The 20,458-nt window shown below is 45.9% G+C and overlaps 4 protein-coding genes across 4 annotated transcripts; 1 reads left to right on the top strand and 3 right to left on the bottom strand.

Annotated features, from left to right (window-relative positions):
* Nucleotides 1-1,963: 1,963 nt before the first annotated feature.
* ETH_00009130 (sterol-regulatory element binding protein site 2 protease, putative) lies at nucleotides 1,964-4,590 on the top strand (the record flags this gene model as incomplete). The annotated part of the gene is made up of 7 exons (XM_013378383.1): nucleotides 1,964-2,013; nucleotides 2,207-2,303; nucleotides 2,640-2,750; nucleotides 3,021-3,134; nucleotides 3,688-3,733; nucleotides 3,859-3,976; nucleotides 4,527-4,590. The coding sequence occupies 7 exons, from the start codon at nucleotides 1,964-1,966 to the stop codon at nucleotides 4,588-4,590; spliced, it is 600 nt and encodes a 199-aa protein (XP_013233837.1).
* Nucleotides 4,591-7,482: 2,892 nt separating this feature from the next.
* ETH_00009125 (2-methylbutyryl-CoA dehydrogenase, putative) lies at nucleotides 7,483-11,323 on the bottom strand (the record flags this gene model as incomplete). Its single annotated transcript, XM_013378382.1, has 9 exons — nucleotides 7,483-7,767; nucleotides 8,138-8,262; nucleotides 8,657-8,735; nucleotides 9,220-9,339; nucleotides 9,749-9,948; nucleotides 10,269-10,347; nucleotides 10,585-10,709; nucleotides 11,021-11,099; nucleotides 11,309-11,323. 9 exons carry the CDS (start codon nucleotides 11,321-11,323, stop codon nucleotides 7,483-7,485), a joined length of 1,107 nt encoding a protein of 368 aa, XP_013233836.1.
* A 2,442-nt stretch (nucleotides 11,324-13,765) lies between these two features.
* On the bottom strand, nucleotides 13,766-16,648 carry ETH_00009120 (uncharacterized protein; the record flags this gene model as incomplete). Its single annotated transcript, XM_013378381.1, has 13 exons — nucleotides 13,766-13,852; nucleotides 13,981-14,076; nucleotides 14,142-14,213; nucleotides 14,277-14,339; nucleotides 14,488-14,693; nucleotides 14,953-15,056; nucleotides 15,114-15,159; nucleotides 15,301-15,581; nucleotides 15,649-15,707; nucleotides 15,765-16,094; nucleotides 16,172-16,248; nucleotides 16,310-16,414; nucleotides 16,468-16,648. 13 exons carry the CDS (start codon nucleotides 16,646-16,648, stop codon nucleotides 13,766-13,768), a joined length of 1,707 nt encoding a protein of 568 aa, XP_013233835.1.
* A 688-nt stretch (nucleotides 16,649-17,336) lies between these two features.
* On the bottom strand, nucleotides 17,337-19,045 carry ETH_00009115 (uncharacterized protein; the record flags this gene model as incomplete). Its single annotated transcript, XM_013378380.1, has 4 exons — nucleotides 17,337-17,597; nucleotides 17,829-18,222; nucleotides 18,467-18,570; nucleotides 18,806-19,045. 4 exons carry the CDS (start codon nucleotides 19,043-19,045, stop codon nucleotides 17,337-17,339), a joined length of 999 nt encoding a protein of 332 aa, XP_013233834.1.
* Nucleotides 19,046-20,458: the final 1,413 nt, after the last annotated feature.

The following is a 20,458-nucleotide window of genomic DNA, read 5'->3' as shown; positions in this document are numbered from 1 at the left end:
GTGCAAGTCCAATAAGGCACTCCAGTGGACAGCGTGCACTTCAGTGGGCTTATCAATGCCATTTCTAAAATAAATTCCTCTCTCCATTCTTTTAAGCTTTTTAGCTTTGCGTCCATCATAAAATATAGACTTTAGAGATGGGAAAAGAGAGCCCGTGCGCATGTGGCGGCTGCCATTTCGCCGGGGGCCGCCGCTGACCCTTCTCAGCCGAAGCCGCCTTTGTGCGCATTTCTCTCAGCTCCTGCAACTATTTCTCTCTTTTTGATACGTAATTGTAATTTTCAAGAAAATATTATTCGATTTTCGCCTTGAAATGGGAAGGAATGGATGGATCGGCGATTTTCAGGTCCGCGCGCCGCACTGCTCCCCGTCGCCCGCACAGTGCCGTTCGGCTTTCCGTCCTTCCCCTGACCCTCCGTAGCCGAAATATGAAGACGTTTAGTTTAAATTGATCCTTTTGTTTTTTTCCTGATTTAAACAACATGGAAAGCAGGTGCAGGAAGCGACGGGGAGTACGTGAGTCACCGGGATTGGTGGGCCATTGGTCGGTGGTCCCAGCTGGGGATGCTACTTGTCCATTCAAAAGATATAAGTCCATATCCTATTCACAACAGCAACACTCGTTGCTAGAGTTCCATCAGCTGCCGCTAGCCGAGGAAGCAGGCCTCCGGCTCCCGGCAGCCTATGATGAAAAAGAAGACATGTCACAAACAATCACTCCAGCAGTAGCAGCGGCAGCAGCAGCAGCAGCAGCAGCAGCAACGGCAGAATCAAGCAAAAAATTCCAAAGAGGGACGCTTGATCAAGGCGATGCTGCTGCTGCTTTCTTTGCGACTTCGGCGTCATGTGCACAAATACCCTGGATGCCGGCTCTTCCCGCGTGTGCGCTTTCCCGTCGCCCCATGAACTCCAAATGTACATATATTTCTAAGCCCTCAGCTTGTGTTGAAGACATTGAGCAGAGCAGCAGCAGCAGCAGCAGCAGGGACAGCAAAGTCTGTTCAAATGCATCTGCTGCGTCCCCCCCAGCTCCTGTGCTCCTCGGCCTGGAGTGGCGCTATTGCAGCCCCCAGTCGCCGTTGCTTCTGTAGCAGCAGCAGACTCAGTAGCAGCAGCAGCAGAAGCTGTAAGGCGCGACTGGAGAAAGAGGCAGCTAAGGATGTCAGTCCAAAGCTGCTGTTGGTCGGGTGTGTGTGCAGTCCAAATTCATGTTCAGCAGCAAAAATATAGGCACTATTTTCCATTCAATTATGGCACAAAATGTTGTGTTTGTTGACCTCCAATGTGTTTTCTCCTGCTGAGAGTTTCTCAGACATTAGAGCAGGCGAAGGAGGGCAAGGCTTCTTGAGCCCTCGTCATTTTGAATCCTTCTTGCTTGAATTCATATTATATAATTTCAATCTGTTTTGCGCAGTATAGACTGGCGCCAGAAGTAGTCGAGTTTTACGTAGTTGAATGCCGAGCCCCGTTAAGTGGCGCCAGGCCATATTTCCTAAGTCGCTCCCTTAGAGCTATTATTAGTTGATCAAAGACCAATGAAACTGCTCTAATTAACTATTTTTCATTATTAAGGAAGCGCAGACTGCTAGAGGGACGACACAAAGAGCACCGGCCCCAGCCAATCGGCCATGCAGTGCTCCCTCACTCATTCGACTAGTCGAAACAAGTCCACGTGTGCCGTTGGGTACGCCTTGTAGGTGTAAAGGAAAAATGAGACTTTAATATTAAATACGTTGACTGCAACTATCAAATTTGGTCCCGTTCTCTGTAAACAGTCTACCGGGCTGCGGACACCGCCGACGGGTTGGCTTTGGTCCAGCAGCCACAGCCTAGTTTGTCGTATCCTCCTTGGATTTTCCCCAAGGTACTCAATTATATATGTTGAATTAGTTTCATTCTAACAAAGTTCATCGACAACTGCTGCGGGTCACTTTAGCTTTCCTCTGCTTTCCTCGTAACACCGATGGCGCCGCAGCCGCAAGGCGGAGGCCCTCGTATAACAGCAACGGGCGAGTGCGTTTCTGTCTATTCCCATCCAGATAAATTCGAATTTCACAGCTTGCTGTAGAGCTTAACAGTTGGGGGCTTAGCCTGTAGGGGAAGATCGTGCGGCGCAGCTGCGCGCAGACACCACACCGACAACATGCAACTTGCATCGACAGAAAGCTGCAGCCCCCCTCGTGCGTTTCTTCTGCTATGACCTCAGTATTATTTGGCCTGGGCCCAACCCCAGCACGCGACAGCAGGGTCTAGCGCTCCCTTTGGCTGCAGGAGGCCAGCAGCAGCAGCAGCAGCAAGGTATTGTAGGAAGATGCCTTGAAGCCTCCAGGAAGCCCCTTTGCTGCTTCCCCCCAGCTTCTGTCCTGCGGCCTACGTGGGGACCTCGACCCCTTTTTTGGGCGCCCCCGGTCTTCGGCCTTTCGCCTGTCCTGTGGCTGCTGCTGCTGCTTAGCCTTACAGCTGGTCTTGCAGCACTCTTCATCCCTGCAGCCGTAAACACTTGACCCTGGTTCCCACGCTGTGAACTCCGAACGGTTACTTGCTGGCGTGGCTCCCCTGGACTCCAAGCATTTGCATTGAGCTGCGCCAATGAGACTTCTTTACTTTGTTTCCTTTGTAATTGTACTATTTGTCTTCAGGCTTGTGTTTCTGCCTTCACAGTGCTGCTGTGTCTTATTGGCCTTTGCCTCCACGAATTCGCACATGCGGCTACTGCCTACCAAGCTGGGGTGGAGGGCGTGGCTGAGTCGGTGGGGCGATACAATATATTTTTGAGTCCATTCATTTGGCTAATTTAATTACCATTTGATTACTGAAAAAGCCCCCACAGAACAGTGCGGCGAAGCTCTGCTTTCTTGTGGCCTAAAGCAGCACCTCTTTATTCGAAGCAGCCAGTTTCAAAATGTATCTGCTGAAACAAAGTCTTACCTTGGTCTTACCCTCTGTGAAACTTGCTGTGATTATATATTTGGTCTAATGCTTTACTTTTTTGTTTTGTTTTCTGTCTTTTTCTTGTTCAGGGGTACCTGACATGCGACTTGATTCGCTACGTGGGGATCCTTGACGTTCTTATTTTTGTGTTCTTTGTGGCCACCGGAGGAATCGTGTTGCCTGGAGGCAGAGTGAACATAGATGTAAGCCAAGTAGCACTTTAGTTTTTTGAGAAAAGTTTTGAACAATTGCCATTTCAAGCCTTCATTGTTTCCTTGTTAAAAAGCTGCATCTTCAGTTGGCTGTCCGCCTGGCCTCTTCACTTAGTTTTCCGCTGCTTTGCTTCGTTCATTTTGGCCGTTTCCCTGCTCACAAGATGCTTTCAAACAATTGATCTTCCATTTTGTCCTTTTATGGCTTAGTTCACCTGTCTGTTTCTTGTTTTACAGGTCTTTAATTCCACCTCTAAAATGTTTGTATCTGTACTTCTACAAGTGTTTTTGCCGCCAAAAAATGCATGCATGCGCAAATCTAGAGGTTTCCACTAAAATGCCGCTTATTTGGTGCATGAAGATGTTGCTTTTAACCGCATGTACGTATGCACATTGATACACCTGTACTCACGTAGGTGTTGGAATTAAACTGGATTCGAAATTATAAAGGGTTCGTTAATTCGCCCAATTTGACTTGTCCCAAACAAAGAAATGAGTCAAAGTATTATTTTTACTTTTATTTGCCTTTGTTTTCGCCCTACAGGAACGCGCAGTGCGCAGCCGCGGGTGGAAAACAGCCATAGCGCTGGGTGGGTTGCTGGCTGTTCCTAGTTCTCATTTTGTGCTTAGGATTACGAAACAACTCAAAATAAGTTTTTAGTTGCTTCTAAATTATTCTTAGCCTCTTCTGCCTCTTTGCTGCTGCTTTCTGCAGCCGGGCCCGCCACCAACTTGCTGCTTGGCATGCTGGGCAGTTTTTGTGTCCAAGTTTATATTTTAGCTGCAAGTGCAAATCCTTCAATCATTCCTCTGCCTATTATCGGCCTTATTTGGTGAGTCTTTAGTGCGTAAGCGGATAAGAATGTTCCCATAATGGCTTTTGGTAAGTTAATAATAGGAAATGACGCAATTAGGCCGCTCACTGTTGTTGACGAATGCTACTGCACTGTCTGCGTTCAAGTACTCCTAGTTTTTTTGCCTTATGTTTATTCATTTGTGTCAATTGCGGGTTGCGTTTTGGGGATCCTCTCCATTTGCTTTTCCACCCGTCAATTTGATCTCATTTCGTTGAGCAACGGACCGTTCGCTCATGCATTTGTCCGTCCGCCTTTTTCTTTGTTTAATTTTCTTCTTTGATTTGGAGCTCTCTCGTTCATTTGTTTCCTTCTTACTTTTTTCCTTGCTTGTTTGTTGTGTGTGTGTTTGTTCTTTCGTGCCATCTGCGCCAATTGCCGCTTCCATGCCGGTTCGTTCGTTTGTTCATTTTGCCTTTCCTAATTTGCTTTTGGTTATTGTTGTATTTTCCTGTTTGCATCAACTTGAGGAAAAACCGGAGGGAGCTGTTTAGGTTTTTGCACCTTTTTCTGTTGTGGCTTTCTGCAGCTTCATTTTCTTGCAGTTCATGTCGGCAGTGGTGAACCTCATCCCCTTCCCTCCTCTCGAGTGAGCGGATTAGACCAACAGCACTTTAATTTACTTATATTCATCTTTAAATTAGTGTGTCAATTTTCTGCTCCTAGGGGTTGCCTTTGTGTTTGGCACGCTTTGCTAGTCAGCTCGCGTATGCAATAGATGAATACAACAAAAGTACTTCTGTATTCATTCCACAAACATTTACGTTTTTATTCCTGGCCCTTGTGAAGGTTGCTAGCTTCAGTCCTTTTAACTTTGACGGGAGGTTCGGCCTCAAATGATTCAGCCCTTCTTATTGAGCGTTAAAGTGTGGACTATTGGTGAATTGCTGGCATTTGCATGCATTATTGGTTCACCTTAATCTGGTATTTCTAGCTCTCATCCTTTAGTAATTTGTTAATTGCAGTTGCTTTTTTCTTTTGCGTTTTTGTCAGTGGCTGGCAGGCGATTTCTCCGTACTTTTCGGACACTTGCTTCGTGAACCGCTTTTTGAACAACTACGTCTGGGGGCAGCGGGTTTGCCTTTTGGTTTTCACGATCCTATTATACTTGCTGCTGTCTCGCGTAAGCTTTCAGCTAAAAATAAAGTTATTTCCTGTTACTCCTGCACTGGTTGTTTTCATTTGAATGATTTGTACGGGCCTTTTTGCTCTCAGTTTACACTCAGTGACCAGCAAGCAGCAAGAGGAAGTTAGTCGTTCATAGAACGCTGCAGATTTGCTGTTCATCTCAGACTTCCACTGAAAGGCTGCTTTCTCGCACCATTTTGGACTTAGCAGTTACTTTTGGTAATGTAGCTTTCAACTTTAATTTGTTTCTGGTGATTTTTCAATTAGTTGGTTGCCAAACACACCGGTCGCCGCTGTCTTTGTTTCCACTTCTATGAAACCACCAGTCTTGGTGGAGACTTTCTTAATAGCTCACAACGGTTTCTGCGTTTACTTTTTTGGCAGTTCGGGTGGCTTTTTTTCAATAGTGAAACTGAGACAGCAGCAGCAGATGCAAAAGCAAATGATTAGGGAGCAATAGCTGCGGGCGCAAATGATTTCCATGTGTTGGAGTCCAAACTTGCTTTCATTTGCTTTTTGGTGAAGAGGTTAACCGTTGTATGCGTCTTCGTTTGCTTCAGGTCCCTGCGGTGTATAGCGCCTTCATTTATATTTCTGTGCTGTTCACGGGGCTCCCGCCTTCGCTCTACTCCCGTTCTTTGCACATTATGTTGAACCCGTTGAGCAATCAGAATATCTCTCTTTATTTAAGTGATTTCTTCAAGTTCTAAACAGTCAGTTCAGCGCCTAGCATGTACGCTCAGGTGCATCCACGCACGTTTTCGTGAACCTTGTAAATACATGCATGTATATGCATGTTCAGTATGCATACATATATATGTACCGTGTATAATATACATAGATATGCCTATATCTAATCTGTATTTTATACTATATATATATATGTGTTTTGGTGTGCTACTAATGCCGTGAGTAACTAGAGGTGTATATCCGCACACTTGCTTTTACACAGAATGCATCTTGCCTTCTTCACTTGGAGATGTCTAAGACACTCACGGCGGGCATCTTTTCTAAGACACTCATAGCGGGCATCTTTTTTTTATATGATATTAATGTATTATATGTATGTGTATATATATACGTATGTATAGTACATGCATATGAATGTAAATATAAAGGGGCCATCTTCACTCGGGCCTAGAAATTAACAGGGGGATATATTATGTGTAGTAGGGCATATACTTGAGGCTGCAAACGCAGGCATGTCAACACAAAGGCGTTAAGTCCAAGTGGAAACAATTAGCTGTTTACATATCTGTGCAGATAAACATGGATGCAAGCATCTGCTCATGGGGGTATGCGCAATATGTTTTCCTTATACACCTGTGTATATGCAGTGCATATTCGGGATAATATGCTTATGTGTATCATGCATACACACATATGATGTGAATATCCACACTTTGTGTGGATATACATATACACGCAAAGTGTGTATGCCCATGCATGCTACATATGCAAAATATGCATATGCATTTTGTATGCGTTTACAAATCAGCACGAGCATACACTTATCCCGTATTGAACAGCCGAAAGTCAATTTAAACTCAATTTTTATCTTTTGTTTCTCTCATATTTAAATCCAATATATTAATGTGTATCTTGCGAACGCAATGCAAATATAAAGATACAAAACAATTGCTTGAGACATGGTAGCTTGTACCAGTGCGCAGTGCAGCGTAGCTACTAGAGGCACCTACAGGTAAGCTAATTACGAATAAATATTACAAATGAAACCGTTTAAAAGTCTTCAGCTTCAAGTTTCTTGAGTCTGAAGGCACTGTTCGTGAGCGCTGCAGTGAGAAGAGGCGAAGCTAAAATGAGACTTCGCTGGTTTTCCAGTAAGATTCATTATTGTCGTTGGTTCCGTATTTTGGTGGCTAAATATGAACAAAAACTAAATTCCAGCTTTCCTTTTTCTGCAGCTGAATAGCTGGGCAGCGTCGCACAGAGACACAAGGGTAGCATTCGCCTCAGAAGTTTCTCTGCACGCTTTTAACCAAGTAATTAATCGAGAATAATATACAAGTTAATAAACAAAATAATAAATAGACGATGAATATGCAGCTAATCAGTTGCCGCACTGTGGCTTCAAACACACGATGAAAGATGGAGACTTCGTCGAGGGAGCTAGCTTTGCACTATTGATTGGCTTATTTGCTCGTGCATTTACATGTGTATTCGTCTGTCTGTCTTCTGTTGTAGTCCTTCCAAATCGCTTTATTTCGTGCTGCTTCAGTGGCAGCCAGCTGCCTAGGCGCCCCTTGTTCCTATCTCAAGGAACCAGCAGTTACTTTTGGACTGAAGCAGCCGCAGCAGCAGTTCCTAACGTGCAGCGCAGCTTCTGCTGCTCTCTCTCAATTGTATTCGTTAATGAGAGCATCAAAGATGGGCTGCAGCAGCTGCTCCTCACCGCAGAGGTCATAAGCTGTGGATTTGGAGTCTCTGTAGTACTTCTCCAAATCCTTGCTGAGGGCCGAAGGGCCCACGAGATCCACGCACTTGCTAGACACCGCTGCAGCAGTAGCAGCTGCTTTATACCGTGCTGCTGCTGCTGCCGCTGCTGCTGCTGGTGCGGCTGCCGTGCGCAGGGAGGCGGCATAGTGCACGAGCGCTTTCACAGACTCGATTTCTGCTGCTGCCTGAGACAGAAGGAAAAGTATTTTTGAGAAAAAATGTAAACGCAAAAACGATGGGGGAGGAAAATACGAACGATGTAACTGTAGTGCGCGTCTGAGTTGCACCGTGGGGTTAGCTAGTAGCAGCCATCTAGCTAGATCTGAGTCCAGGATTGACTGCCAAATATAAAAAATACATCTTGTTTTTGTGCACCATCGGGAATGTGTATTTATTTGTGTTTGCCCCCCTCGTTCCTCAGACGTTTGCTTTCGCTGCTGCTGCGTCAACTGTTCTTCCTCTAATTTTAAGGCGTACTTTTTCTTGAAGTTGTAAGTAGGCATCACCCACTACTGCGAGCAAATAGGAGCAATTCAGTTTGCTATTGCTAATTACCTTGGCTATTTCGTATTTAATGTAGCTGCTCTTTGCATCTTCATCTATTTTTCGCCTTTCTATCAGATAGGAAGCAGCGACATGCAGCGCGCCCTCCGCTAGCCCCAGCTGCTGCGCAGCTACTCCTGAATCACAAACCTTAAAATTTAAACCCTTAAAAATAACCCCGGTGCCTAAACCCCACAGGGCAAACCCTAGACATATACACAGCGATTCGGCCCCGGGTTTATGGCACAGGGCCTTGTGCTTGATAACAGACAGCCCAATGAGACTTTTTGTGGGAGTTGAATTCAGGGTTTAGCGTTGACTGATTCAGTGTCTAGGATTTAGGGTTTAGAGACTGTGCCGAGTACACAGAGGCAGCAGGAGCTAATAGTATGGCGAACGAGAAGGAGAAACCCAAATGCTTGATTTTGGTTCAACTCCAATTAATTCAGTTGAGCCGTTTATACATCATAAGAAAATGCGATTTAATTCTGCTTCTTTCAATTAATGCAGCTAATTAAGCCTTTTGCCTACCAATTTGGCTGTCCATTAAAAGCTCATCGCATATTTTTTTCGCGCCTCCCACGGGACCCAAGACGTGGCTGTCGGGCACCTACAGAGCAATGAAAAAAAAGATGGGGTTTAGGGTTTAGGGTCAAAAGGTGGTGTGCCAGTTCCTCTACTGAGCTCCGTGTCCACGAAGTCAGCAAAATGCATAAGCAAGCATATTAGGGAATTTTGGTTCTTAGAGTTTCGGGCTTAGATCGTAGGGCTTGATGCTTCTGGCATAGCTTCTACAGGGTGAATGGATTAAGATTTCGTGCTTAAAGCTAAGGGCATAGAGCTTCGGGTTAGGATCTAGGGCCTTAACTGAAAGCCGTGGTTAATTTCCACCACCAGGTCAACCGCTTTTTACTAATTACTCAAATTCAAGGGAGTTCAAGCTATTGCAGTTACTTCGGGGTTTAGATTTGGACAGGCAAAGCGAATAGGCAGGGGTGCCGATAGTGGATGGGGGTGCATGCAAGCAAAGTAGTTTCATCTATTATTAAGCATGCAAATTAATGTTTTTAACTTTATTTCTACTCTGCACTCACAAATGTGCCTTTAAGGGACACCTCAGAAACAGAAGACGCCTGCGATCCAGCTTTCGCCGTTTCCGTTTCTACCTTTATGCCTTCTCTCTGGACTAGGAAACAAGTTAGTTGTCCTTCTGCCTGCAACATATTGCGCAGAATGATATAAATAAATAGCAATTGGCAAATGTTGAAAGCTCCAAACCAAAGTTAGGTGGTGGGTGTTCGAGGCTATCAGTACTTCCGCTGCTCCTGTGCAGCAGCAGTATTTACTTATATAAAAAACAAAAGAAAGCCTTGAAGATTGTTCTTCTCATGTACACAACCACCTATGCTTCTTAGTTGCCTTTTCATCCACCTGCTGATCCATTTCTAATGTCGCCAAATTAAATACAAACGAAAACGTATGGACCAGCATAACGGCGACTTCGTCTACTTGCTATCATTTATTCAGTGCTTGCATACAGGAAAATTACATGCCAATCAGCTCAGATACACTTTTGAAGTTTATTTTTCCCAGGTCAATTCTTTTCACTCTTCATGTGTTTACCTCATCTGCAGGAGTGGCAGCGACGACCAGAAACACCCCCGATTCCTTCGCATTCAAAACATATCTCTTTTTCCCGTTTATAATCCATCCTCCTTTTTCTGCGTCGCGGGTGGCCTTGCACTTCAAATCAAACAAGCTGCTGCTGCTGCTGCTGCTACTGTTGCTATTGTCCTCGCCTAGGCAGAAGCAGCCGACTGTGTCTGAAGGCGTTAACAGCACACAAACAAGCAAACTAAGATGCCAGGAAAACTGTGAGACATGGCTTGAATTTTCACTTTGCTGCTTCTGGACTTTAATTATCTTACTACTGCACCTTTTTAAACTTGCTTACCACCGTTGGGTCAGAAATATGTATAAAACACATATATACGCATACATGCGTGTACTTATATGCATGTATATGTTTCTGCATACATAAAATTCCTATGAATACGTGGGCACCGCGCACTTACTATTTGTTTATTTGTGTTACCCATGTACCTTTCCAGCTAGTTACTCTTTGTTTTCGTTTCAATCATACCTGAACTCAAACTCGGCAGAAACTTGTCCTTTTGTTCATTTGTTCCAAAGCGGTTAAGCGCTCCGAGGACCAAGTGATTCTAATGTAAAAAGGAAACAAAACAGCAGAAAAATAACTTACCAACTAAAAAGAGTGAATATCAATTACTTGGATGAAAGCTGCACTAATCGGCAAAGCAGCTTGAAGAGCAAACTGGTTGCTGCTTGGCGCAGTAAACACACCAGCGAGTAGCATCGGAAGGAGTTTCAAAAAGCATATTAATAATTATAAATTAATTAATTGATTAAGTGAATAGGAGAGCTAATCAGTCGCGTACATGTACGGTCACCATCAGACCCACGGCGGGATCGACTCGGCTCATTTCCTTGACAACCAGCAAACTATCGAGAAATGAAATGCCGCTGCCGCCATCCTCAGAGCTCACACCCATTGCCATATACCCTTAGAACAACAGCAGCAGCAGCAGCAGCAGGGGATGCATGCGCAGGAAGTAGCAGCAGCAGTGAGTGCAGCAGCAGCAGTGAGGAATTAATGCAGCACTCGCAGCAGAAGAATGGGTCGCTGCAGCGGCAGCTAAAATGTGGGCAGTAATGGCGAGCACAGCAATGGCAGCAACGGCAGCAACGGCAGCAGCAGCAATGCACGCAGCTGCACCGCCAGGGAATCAGGAGCACGCACAATGGCAGCATCGGAAAAAGCTACAGCAGCAGCAGCTAGAATCAGTCAATTAAAAAATTCTTTCGTCCTGCTACCTTGCTGGAACAAAGCGCTGATAACGTCCAGGCTGATGTTGCACTCCTCCTCCATCTTGTCGACCAGCGGCCCGATTTCCTGCGGAGCGAATGGGCGAAAGAGGAAAGAAAAGGAATTTAAAGCTGAAAATAGACATAAAAAAAAATGATGTTTCCCCCCCTGCATATCGTGCTTGTCTAACCCTCCTCTGGGCCTACTCTACGGACTGCGCAAGGCCCGCAAACGTGAATACATAATCGGCGCAAAAAACCCAAACCCTAAACCCTAACCCTTAAGTCTCAGCGAACCTGCTCTGCGAACATCCTCACAGAGTCTCTAAACTGCAAGATCTCTAAAAAAGAGCACAAACAGAAGGGAATTAGGAGAGAAAATCAACTGCGCAAAAATAAAATGGGGCGATACGCAGCTGACTCGTTCACTTTTGCAATTAAGACGCTGCGTTGCAGGCACCTAAATTCACATCAAGCTTAAAAACAAAAGACAAAATAGGTAGTAAATAAATAATTTAGCTAATTGGCGCAGTTCTGGCGGTGTATGTACCCTGCGGCGATACTGAAGCCGGCGCCTCATTGCTTTCCGTGGAGAAGCAACGAACAGGAGCAGCAACAACAGCAGCAACAGCAGCAGCTGGCGGCACGCAGGCAAATTCTCCGGAGGCTTTTGATACAAAACAAGTGGCAGGAGCCCCTCTTAGCCATATAGCAGCCCTGAAGTGGTAGAAACAAAAAAACAAAGAGGCAAACAATTCATATACTCATATGCGGGTTAGGGGGTAGACTCAAGAGCTGTTCTTCCGCGTTTATAGCTCGTGCTAGAGGTAAGGGTTGAGGGTTTAGGGTTTAGGGTTTGATTTTTTGCTTGCCTTGTGGCAGGGGCTGCGAAGGAGCGGCGGGATGCCCAGAGAAGGGTTCGTTGTGCGGGTTGCATTTTGTCTCAATTTTGAATCAAAGGCTTCACGGAGCTCGTCAGGTTTGGCTTTACTTAACAGACTCGCCTTTTCGTTATATTATCTTTTTCAAATTTTTATATCTGGTCCCTTCTGCCCGCTCTTTCGCTTCCTCTGCCTGCTCCCTTGCTTCTGGGGTCAAGTTAATTTGTTTCTCTTCCTGATTCGTTGTTCGGACGTCTGGAGGCTCAGTTGCCTGTCATTTATTTTGTTTGTTTCGTTTGATTTCGTTTTTGTGTTTGGCCTTCTGCTCGTCTATGCTGTTGCCTTTGTGCGTGCGTGCCCTTAAAATGAAATCGGTTGAGGTCTTAGGCAGAGCCGCAGCGGGGCGCAAATGCTTCTTCACTTGGAACTGGAAAACAAAAGGAAAGTGAAGTTAATCATTGGAAAATTAAAGAATAATAGGAATTGCACTCACTGAAGAAGATGCAAAAATCCAGTGGGAACGATGACTTCCGCTCTGAGGCTTGTCTGGCGTACTGCGTGTCCCGAAAAAATGGCAAATTCATCCCTTCCAGGTAGCTTTATAATCTTTTCCCACGAATCTAGCTAACTAGACAAACGTACTTGATCTTCCAAACGTAACTCGCCCAATTAGAACTCCAAACTCGCTTCCTCAGCGCGGGAAGGGCCCCCGTTGGCAGCGGCCAACCCCACGCCAGCTTCACAGCATTTCCGAGTTTCCTACAAATAGGCCCGTCATCTGAACTGTTTAGCAATTCCATTCACCTAAATTGAAATTTAAATTGAAATGTAGGCCAACACACAACTGCTCGGCGAAATGCATGAGGGGCAATAAAGCCCACCATGAGGTGCTGCCGACGGCTGGGGGGCCCAAGAAGAAGAGGCCCGAAATTTCGCAACGAAAATAACTTTCCGGGTGCAAGTATATCATATTAATTCATCTAATTAATGAAACTATTTTATTCTAAAGATGATACTGGACTTCCACGGAATGAAATGATGAAAGGAGATCCGTAATCTTGTAAGTTCATGCGTTGTTCTTCAATAGAAGTCCAATATGCACTGCTATTCAAAATAACACGTTGACCGTCAAAACAATATCACTTTTTTTCAAAACAAAATGACATTTAGCAGAGTTTCTTGTTAATTGGAACTCCAGATGTTCTTTCAGAACAAGACGGCCTCTAACATGTAGATAGGCTTCTTCTTTCGTGTTTGGATAATGGAGCCACTTGAATCGCAGCCGTCTCTCATATTCATCTCAGACTCCAGCTTTACTGCATTTTTATGTTGCAGCGACAAGCTTCGCACTTGTTTATCGCTTATAAGACAAGTATTATTTATTTATCGCCAGTGGCTGCCTCTACTGACAACGTTGTTTGCCGTTTGTTCAGAAGCCATCTACGGTAAAAGGGCTAGAAGACTAGCGCATAGTGTATCACTTTTCCCCCAGTTTTAGCTGATAACAGCACATTCTGAACCATGTGCCTTAGATTGAAACCATGGCCTGATTTACAACTTATCTGCGCCGCGTTTCCAGTTGTGGAATGAACGTTCAAGCATCAAAACGTTCACTTGAAAATACGAAATGTGACGATCAAGGCTTTCACTTAAAAAGACGAAATGTGCCGATTAAGGCGTTCACTTGAAAATACGAAATGCGCTGAAGAGAATAATGTTATTGCGGGTGTTTTAGTTCTTGGCCGCGGCTGAGGAACTGTGGAGCTAATAAAGATGTTCATCTTTTCGTTTCTTCTGCCGCTGATCAGCCGCCTCCTGCAGCGGTTTGTCCTAATAGTTCATGGCTGAATCTCGCCACCAACTTCATATTGATTTAAAACAAAATCTGGCGGTCGCATTTGCGCCTTAGCAGGTCCAGGAATTTCCGCAGGTGTTTCGACTCGTATACGGGAAGAGTGTCCTGAGAACACGAAAATCGAAGAATACAGCAAAATAAACAAAAACCAGGTGAATACTTAATATATTGGTGAGGTGTGCATTTAAAAACGTACGAAGATCACTAATTAATCGCTTGAACAAATGGCTTACAGAATTTATTGAATTGCACCACAGCACATCCGATGCGGCCTTCGACCAATACATTACCCCCGCACAGGCCGCCGCGTTCACTGCTTCTTGAAACACCTGAATAGTAAAAGAAGAATAAACATGAAAGGGGAAAATGCAGAAAAAAATTCGATTCAACTTACTGTCAGCACAAGTGCAGACATAACGAAGACAAGCAGCACGATCACGGGGATCGAATCCAGCGCCTTCTCTCCCTGAATTTTCGCGAATAAAGTCAATTCAAATGAAACTTGAACACAATAAACCAAGTTCATTACCGTGTTGTTGAAAATAGGCGCTAGTTCTAGGCCAATCCACGTCAGCACAGCAATAAAAATGCTCTGTAAACAAAATTAGGAATATCCCTTGTGACGCATATTGCGCAAGAAGTACCATTGTGGAGAAAAAGCCAATTTGAAATGCAGGGCTGGAATAAAGCAAGTCTGAGTTCATGCGTCTTTTCCTTTTTGTAGTTTAGTTCCTAGTTACCTCAGCAGCTCTTGGATGTGATAGCGGTGAGCCTGGTAGTGATCGTCCACTTTCCCTTGCGTGAGCTCCTGCAGTTACATTTCGCTTCTTGTTTTTAAACTCTTGACAAGTATTGAAACTCACGATATAGCCAGCAAGAGCTGCTTCAAGAAAGCCACCGTTGGCTTCGTCTAGCTTGACAGGCAGCAGCTGGTTGTTGAAGAGAACTGCAAATAAAGCCTTATTAATATATTCATTCATTCAACATTTAGGCCTTATGACTCACGACAGTCATTGAGATAAGCAAAGCGACGCTGCAGATAAGTCGCAAGAGTGTCCGTGTGAGGCGCCAGTGAGCTCTCAGCCGCAACCATTTGCATGAAGGTGGCGGGAACACGGCAGATTGGGGCAAAGAAAGCTAAAATGTAAAATGATATAGTGAGATGAGTTGAAAGTTACACTAAAATGTGAGACAAAGAGACGAACTTGCTGCTCCCATTGGGCCCCAGTCTTTTGGCACATCCATGCAAACAGGCAAGACATAATCGCATCTGGGGCTCCTGACTCCGTTCCTCGGCAATTTTTCGAACCTGAAATAAATGCTTTTGTTGAATCAATTTAAAGAAAAACATTTGAAATAAACTCACCACTTCTTGACGCAGCGGGTAGTGAGGAACTTGGTGAAAACAATGGCTGCAAACAGATTTTCGGATTTTCAGCAAATGAGAAAAAACCATCATGTTTTATGCTTATCGTATTTTTCATTGACACATTTCAAGTTTAATTTTGCCGCAGATTGTCACGAAAAGCAGCATGATCGTTCCGACACCTTACCGCTTTCGAATTGCAGAACGAAAGTCACCAACACAACCAAGCAAGCCAGTCCTTGCCCCGGTGTTCTCGTGAAAGAAGCCATAATGCCCATGTAAGTTTCGTTGTGGGAGTCCACCACAAGGGGCTGCGGGACGGCTCTGCCCATAGTGAGCAGAGAGGCGCAAATCCAAATGTTCCACACAACAGTCACGCCAATGCCCGCAACTGTGACTATGATGAAGGTCAACAAGTCGGGCATTTCCTCCAGGACTTGCGCGCCAATAAGCATGAACTGCCGCGACCTGCATGCAGCAGCGCGTGCGTGAGAACTGCTGCAGCAAAATTCGCCATTTGCTGCTGCAGCCTTACCTGCCGTAAGTCTTAGGGAAAATAATGGGCAGTGTCCCCGTCAAGAAAGACATAGTGGCCTATGCAAAGAGACAAAGTCATTATAGGCAGCAGAAATTGAAAATAAAAATCCTTACCAAAATGCCCGACAAGATCAGCAAGGAAAAGCCAGGTTGGAGAACTCGCGGAGTGAAGAAGTGGTAAAGAGTCAGCAAGACGGTCAAGATGGAAAAGAAACAAGGGGCAAAAGAAGCAGCAAGACAGACATTTCTTCCGGCCCTTTTGTTCAACATAGCCTTAATGCCAGCAATTGCCAACACTATAGAAAGAAATATAGTCGCAAAGAGGACTTCTGTAGCTTTGAAAATGTCTTGAACGATGCTGTACAAAAACGGCCGCTGCTGCTGTAGCGTTGTCAGTATCTCCCGAGACTTCAACCGGCGCTGGAAACAGTATTGTCCTGAGACCTGAGAAAGAACACATTTGGTATATTTGATCAGATCTATTCATTTATTCTTTGGTCAGTGCTTTTGCTGCTGCTTACCAACTCCGAGCTCGTTATGGGATGCACTTGAATGCCCCCAAGGCCATCAGGGATGTTGATGGTGCCACGCGTTTGTGCTGTAAACAGAAAAACATAAAAAATAAACGAAGTCCAGATCACATTAAAGGCACCGCGAACCTGTTGGGCACGAGTCCACGCAGATCCCACTCGTCGGATTGTGGGGATCAGGGTAGTAAAGGTACTGCCGCTCTTCGCCCACCAGCTTGGAGCCGCAGAAATCAGCTGAAGAAAAGGTGAAAAGGGATTAAAAGTGGTCAGGGGGAAAAGAGACAAACCGTTCAAGTCATATGGCGCCAAGTGCCTCAGGTTTCCGCTGTAGCAGGCAGTTGCACTCAACAAAAATGTAATAAAAGAGAGACAGCCGGTGAGGAGAGTCAAAGCTGAGTCCGTATACCACTTCTTAACGGGTTTCTCCTCGTGAGAATATTTCGCGGATTTTCCCCAAAATTGACCCATTTTGAAAAGAAAGAGGGCCCGTCAACAGTTGTTGAAAATGAAAATGAAGGAATCGAATCCTTTGTCAGTATGCGTAAGGTCGTTGAATAATTAAAAGAAACAAATTGCATAAACACAAAAACCGAAACTCAAATTTTACGCATACTCAGCAGCTGCCGAAGCATTACTGTTTCTGAACCCGAAGCAGCAGCAGACGCGTGCCATCATATCTGGTTAGTACATACACCGCAGCCGGCAAGCGAAACCTGTTCAGCACTGCGCTAGATTATCCACGTGCGAGTCCAGTAGCTGCAGAAAATTAGAGAAATTCTGCATGAGAAAGGCTTCTGCGATGGCTCATGTCCATATGGTGCTCTGTTTCGGCAGCAAGTAGCGAAGGAAGGGCACAAACGGCACCTGCGCTGACTTTGAATGATTTGCGTATTCAAGGGCGTCCCGTCTTCCTTCGTTGCTTTTTCGAGCTTCATGAGCTGTACATGAAGCTTAAAAATCAGGGTCTTTGGCATCTCAACCGAATTCTTAAGAATAAGTGGAAAGAACGTGCGCGCTTTCTCTGTTTTGCGATTTGTATCTGGATTCGGCAACATCACTGCAATGAGTATAAATATGTAAGTAACTGCTCGTCTACTGTTGCGTCAGCAGCAAATAAAAGGTAATAGACGATATGGGTTCCTTCTTGGAAAAAAATTTACTGCTTCAGTTCGCTGGCGCAGGCATTCAACTTGTTCAGCGAGCGGCGCCGGCCCCAAACAATGATGGATATGCGGGGGCCTACGCTGGCAGTTGGCTCTGCCGGCACGCCGTGCGTGAAGGTCTTATTGACAAAAGAATTAAACGAAAAAATCGAACCGCTTGTCTGTGGAAAACGAAACTTAATGCCACTCTTCACATGTGCAAACTCTAGGGCTCGCTGCGCCCCAAACGACGCGCCCACAGTGAAGTCCTCTGCCTGACACCATAAGAATGAAACAAAATAGAAATAGAAGCCTCAGCGGAGACAGAAAAGAAGGCCTGGCGGGCCTGCCTTATTGTTGCTGCTGCTGCTGCTGCTGCTACTCGTGTTGCTGGTGCTGCTGCTGCTGCTACTCGTGCTGCTGGTGCTGCTGCTGCTAATCGTGCCGCTGACGCCGCCGCTGCTGCTGCTGCTACTCGTGCTGCTGCTGCTGCTGCTGCTGCTTACTTGGTTTCTCTCTGAGGAGTAGGCGTGGGAGTCGTGGTGGTGAGGCTTCCAGTGGGAGCCGTCGGGGTAGATGTTCATTCTGGTTGCGAAGATCTCCAAGTCGAAATAACTCGATATGCGTTGAACTACTTTTTGAAAAGTGGGAAAGCCCTCGGGGTTCTCGTGCTTCAAGTGCCGCGACCACCGGCAAACGCCCGCGCCGCTCAGTGCAGCCTCGGGCCCGTTTGCTGCAGCAGCTGGCCCATTTGCTGCAGCAGCTGGCCCATTTGCTGCTGCGGCTGGCCCACTTGCTGCAGCAGCTGGCCCACTTGCTGCAGCAGCTGGCCCACTTGCTGCAGCAGCGTCAGCCTCAGCTGCCTCTGGTGTCTCCGTTGCCTGGGTCTGCTGCTGTTCGCTAAGGGGGCACAGCAAACAGGGCGAACAGGAAAGGCTATTTTGTGAAGACAAAAGCGCTAATGCATTCAAGTTGGGATATTTCAAAAGATTCACAGAACAAGAGCAACAAACTCCCTTGGCTATGAAAGCATTCTGGCTGCTGCTCACTTTGCGCAGTCTGAAGGCTACCTGGACTCCAACAAATCTGAACTGCAAGAGCTGCCAAAGCCTCTTCTCTATGGGAACTTCTGGCTGGTGCTCACTTTGCGTAGTCTGAAAGCTCCTTCATAAGGGCGTTGAATATCGCCTCGCTTTCGCTCGCATTGAAAAAGGCAGGAACGTAAATGCTGCCTCCCGTGAGCGCTTTCTGAATCCGGCCGTACAGCAAGTGAATGGCAAATGGCAAAACATTTATACTGGTTCGATCAAACATGAGGTGCCAGTAAAGAAAACTCTGAAGCCTTAACTTGCACAGGGCCTGCACCAGTCGTTATAGTACTGTCTGCAGCGAGAATGAGCGGGTACTCTGTCAGTGCTTCCCTTGTGCCTCAGACCGATGCAATTTGGAGGAAAGCAGAATATTTCCGCTGTGCTGCTCTCACCATAAAGTCATCGTGGGTCTCCCCGTCACACATTGCAAATTGACTGCGAACAAGAGAAGCATGGGCACTTTCGTAGCACTCTCTTTGCTGTTCTGCAGCCTTGTCGACAGTCCCGGAAAATCTGAAACCTGCAAGAATGTTGTTCGGAGCTTGCTGGCCCGCTGAGCCTCCTGTAAGAGAACCTGCCCCGTTCGACTTCTCCGCTGCGGGTCGCTTGTCTTTGCGCCACCGGCCCTTCATTCTCGCTTTGGAGTTAAGGAAAACAAACAGAACGGTGGCTAGGCGATAAAACGTGGAGCCAGTCCCTCTGACTAAGTCAATTCACCTACTGCTGCTAAGCGGTGGGAGACTCGGTTGCATTCGACTCTAGCTGAAAACCACGTGCATTTTAAAGCAAAAGGCCCTCCACAAAAAATAAATTTAACCAATAAATAACATTTTAAGAATAACGGATGAAGTCTTGCTGCGAGTTCCATGCAAACGTTGTTGTTGAAATCTGTGGCTGGTGGGAGCCGCCGCATGCCGAATGCAAAGAGCTCCGAACTATGTATTAACCATAACAGGCTCTTGTAGAAATGCTCTGAAGTGCTACATTCAAATGGTTCTTCTCTTGATTTTCCGGTGTTGATCTCCTGGCCGCTTCTCTTTCAATGACCATCGAGGCCCCACCTTCGTTTTACACAGCGCAAATACACAGGCTGTCATCCGTTATTACGTGCTTGGCGTTACTTCTTGTCATTTGCTATGCCTGTATCACTTAGGCTAACACCCCCACAACGGGGTTCCCGATGCCAATCGTCCAGGAGGCAGTTCAGCTCACTAATTTTCAGAGCGTAAGGATAGCTACCGAGTCGTCCCGATGAACTTCTGCACAACTCTGTTGAAAACCACTTAACGCCACATCAATACACAAAGATTGCGGCAACTGACCACAAACCAACACTTTACTTCCCTACCGAATTGAGGAGGTTCTCTGTTTCGACATGTACCACGGTAACCCTGTGTCCGCCAGCGACAGTTTTATAGATTTCTCAACAGTACATCTTCAGTATCAGCTGGAATTCTCCTTAATTATTCTTCAAAATATGAGCACATCAAATACGCATTGGACTCAGAATGAGTCTGTATACGGTGTTCGTAGAGGGACAAAACTCCTGAATGCTCCTAGTCGCCTTTTGCATTATTGACAGATGCCTTACCGGCGTAGCGGAGCTTATTTCCCCAGAATTTCCAATTCAAAAAATCAGCGTGTTGCGTCGAACCACTTAGGCATGCTGTAGTTGTTTTGAGGGTGGGGCATCCCTGTCAGGTGACGGAGCCTAGTGCAACGCTGCAGGTGTTACACGTTTGAGATACAATTATTCCAGTTCCCCTTACAACTGCATCCTGATGGGGAAAATCCCCACTGCTGGTGAACTTGAATTGTGCGGTGACGATGCAGCCCCTGCGTGCGCTTGTTCCGCACTTTCTGTAGCACCCTGAGGCTTCGTTCCCGCCTCACTTCGTTGACCCGCACAACGACAGGCGACAGCCTGAATTACCTCATGACCGATGCGTCGCCGGGCATTGCATTCGCCTAACTGGTTTGTTGCGGATTTATAGGAATGCAGATTGCCAGATGCACGCGCTGCAATTGCTCCGTTGCTGCGTGCT

This window comes from Eimeria tenella, genomic scaffold, assembly GCF_000499545.2.
Source record: "Eimeria tenella Houghton genomic scaffold, Eth_scaff81, whole genome shotgun sequence".
Lineage (NCBI taxonomy): Eukaryota > Apicomplexa > Conoidasida > Eucoccidiorida > Eimeriidae > Eimeria > Eimeria tenella.
The sequence above is the reverse complement of the archived record's forward strand: the minus strand, read 5'-3'. Positions and strand labels throughout refer to the sequence as shown.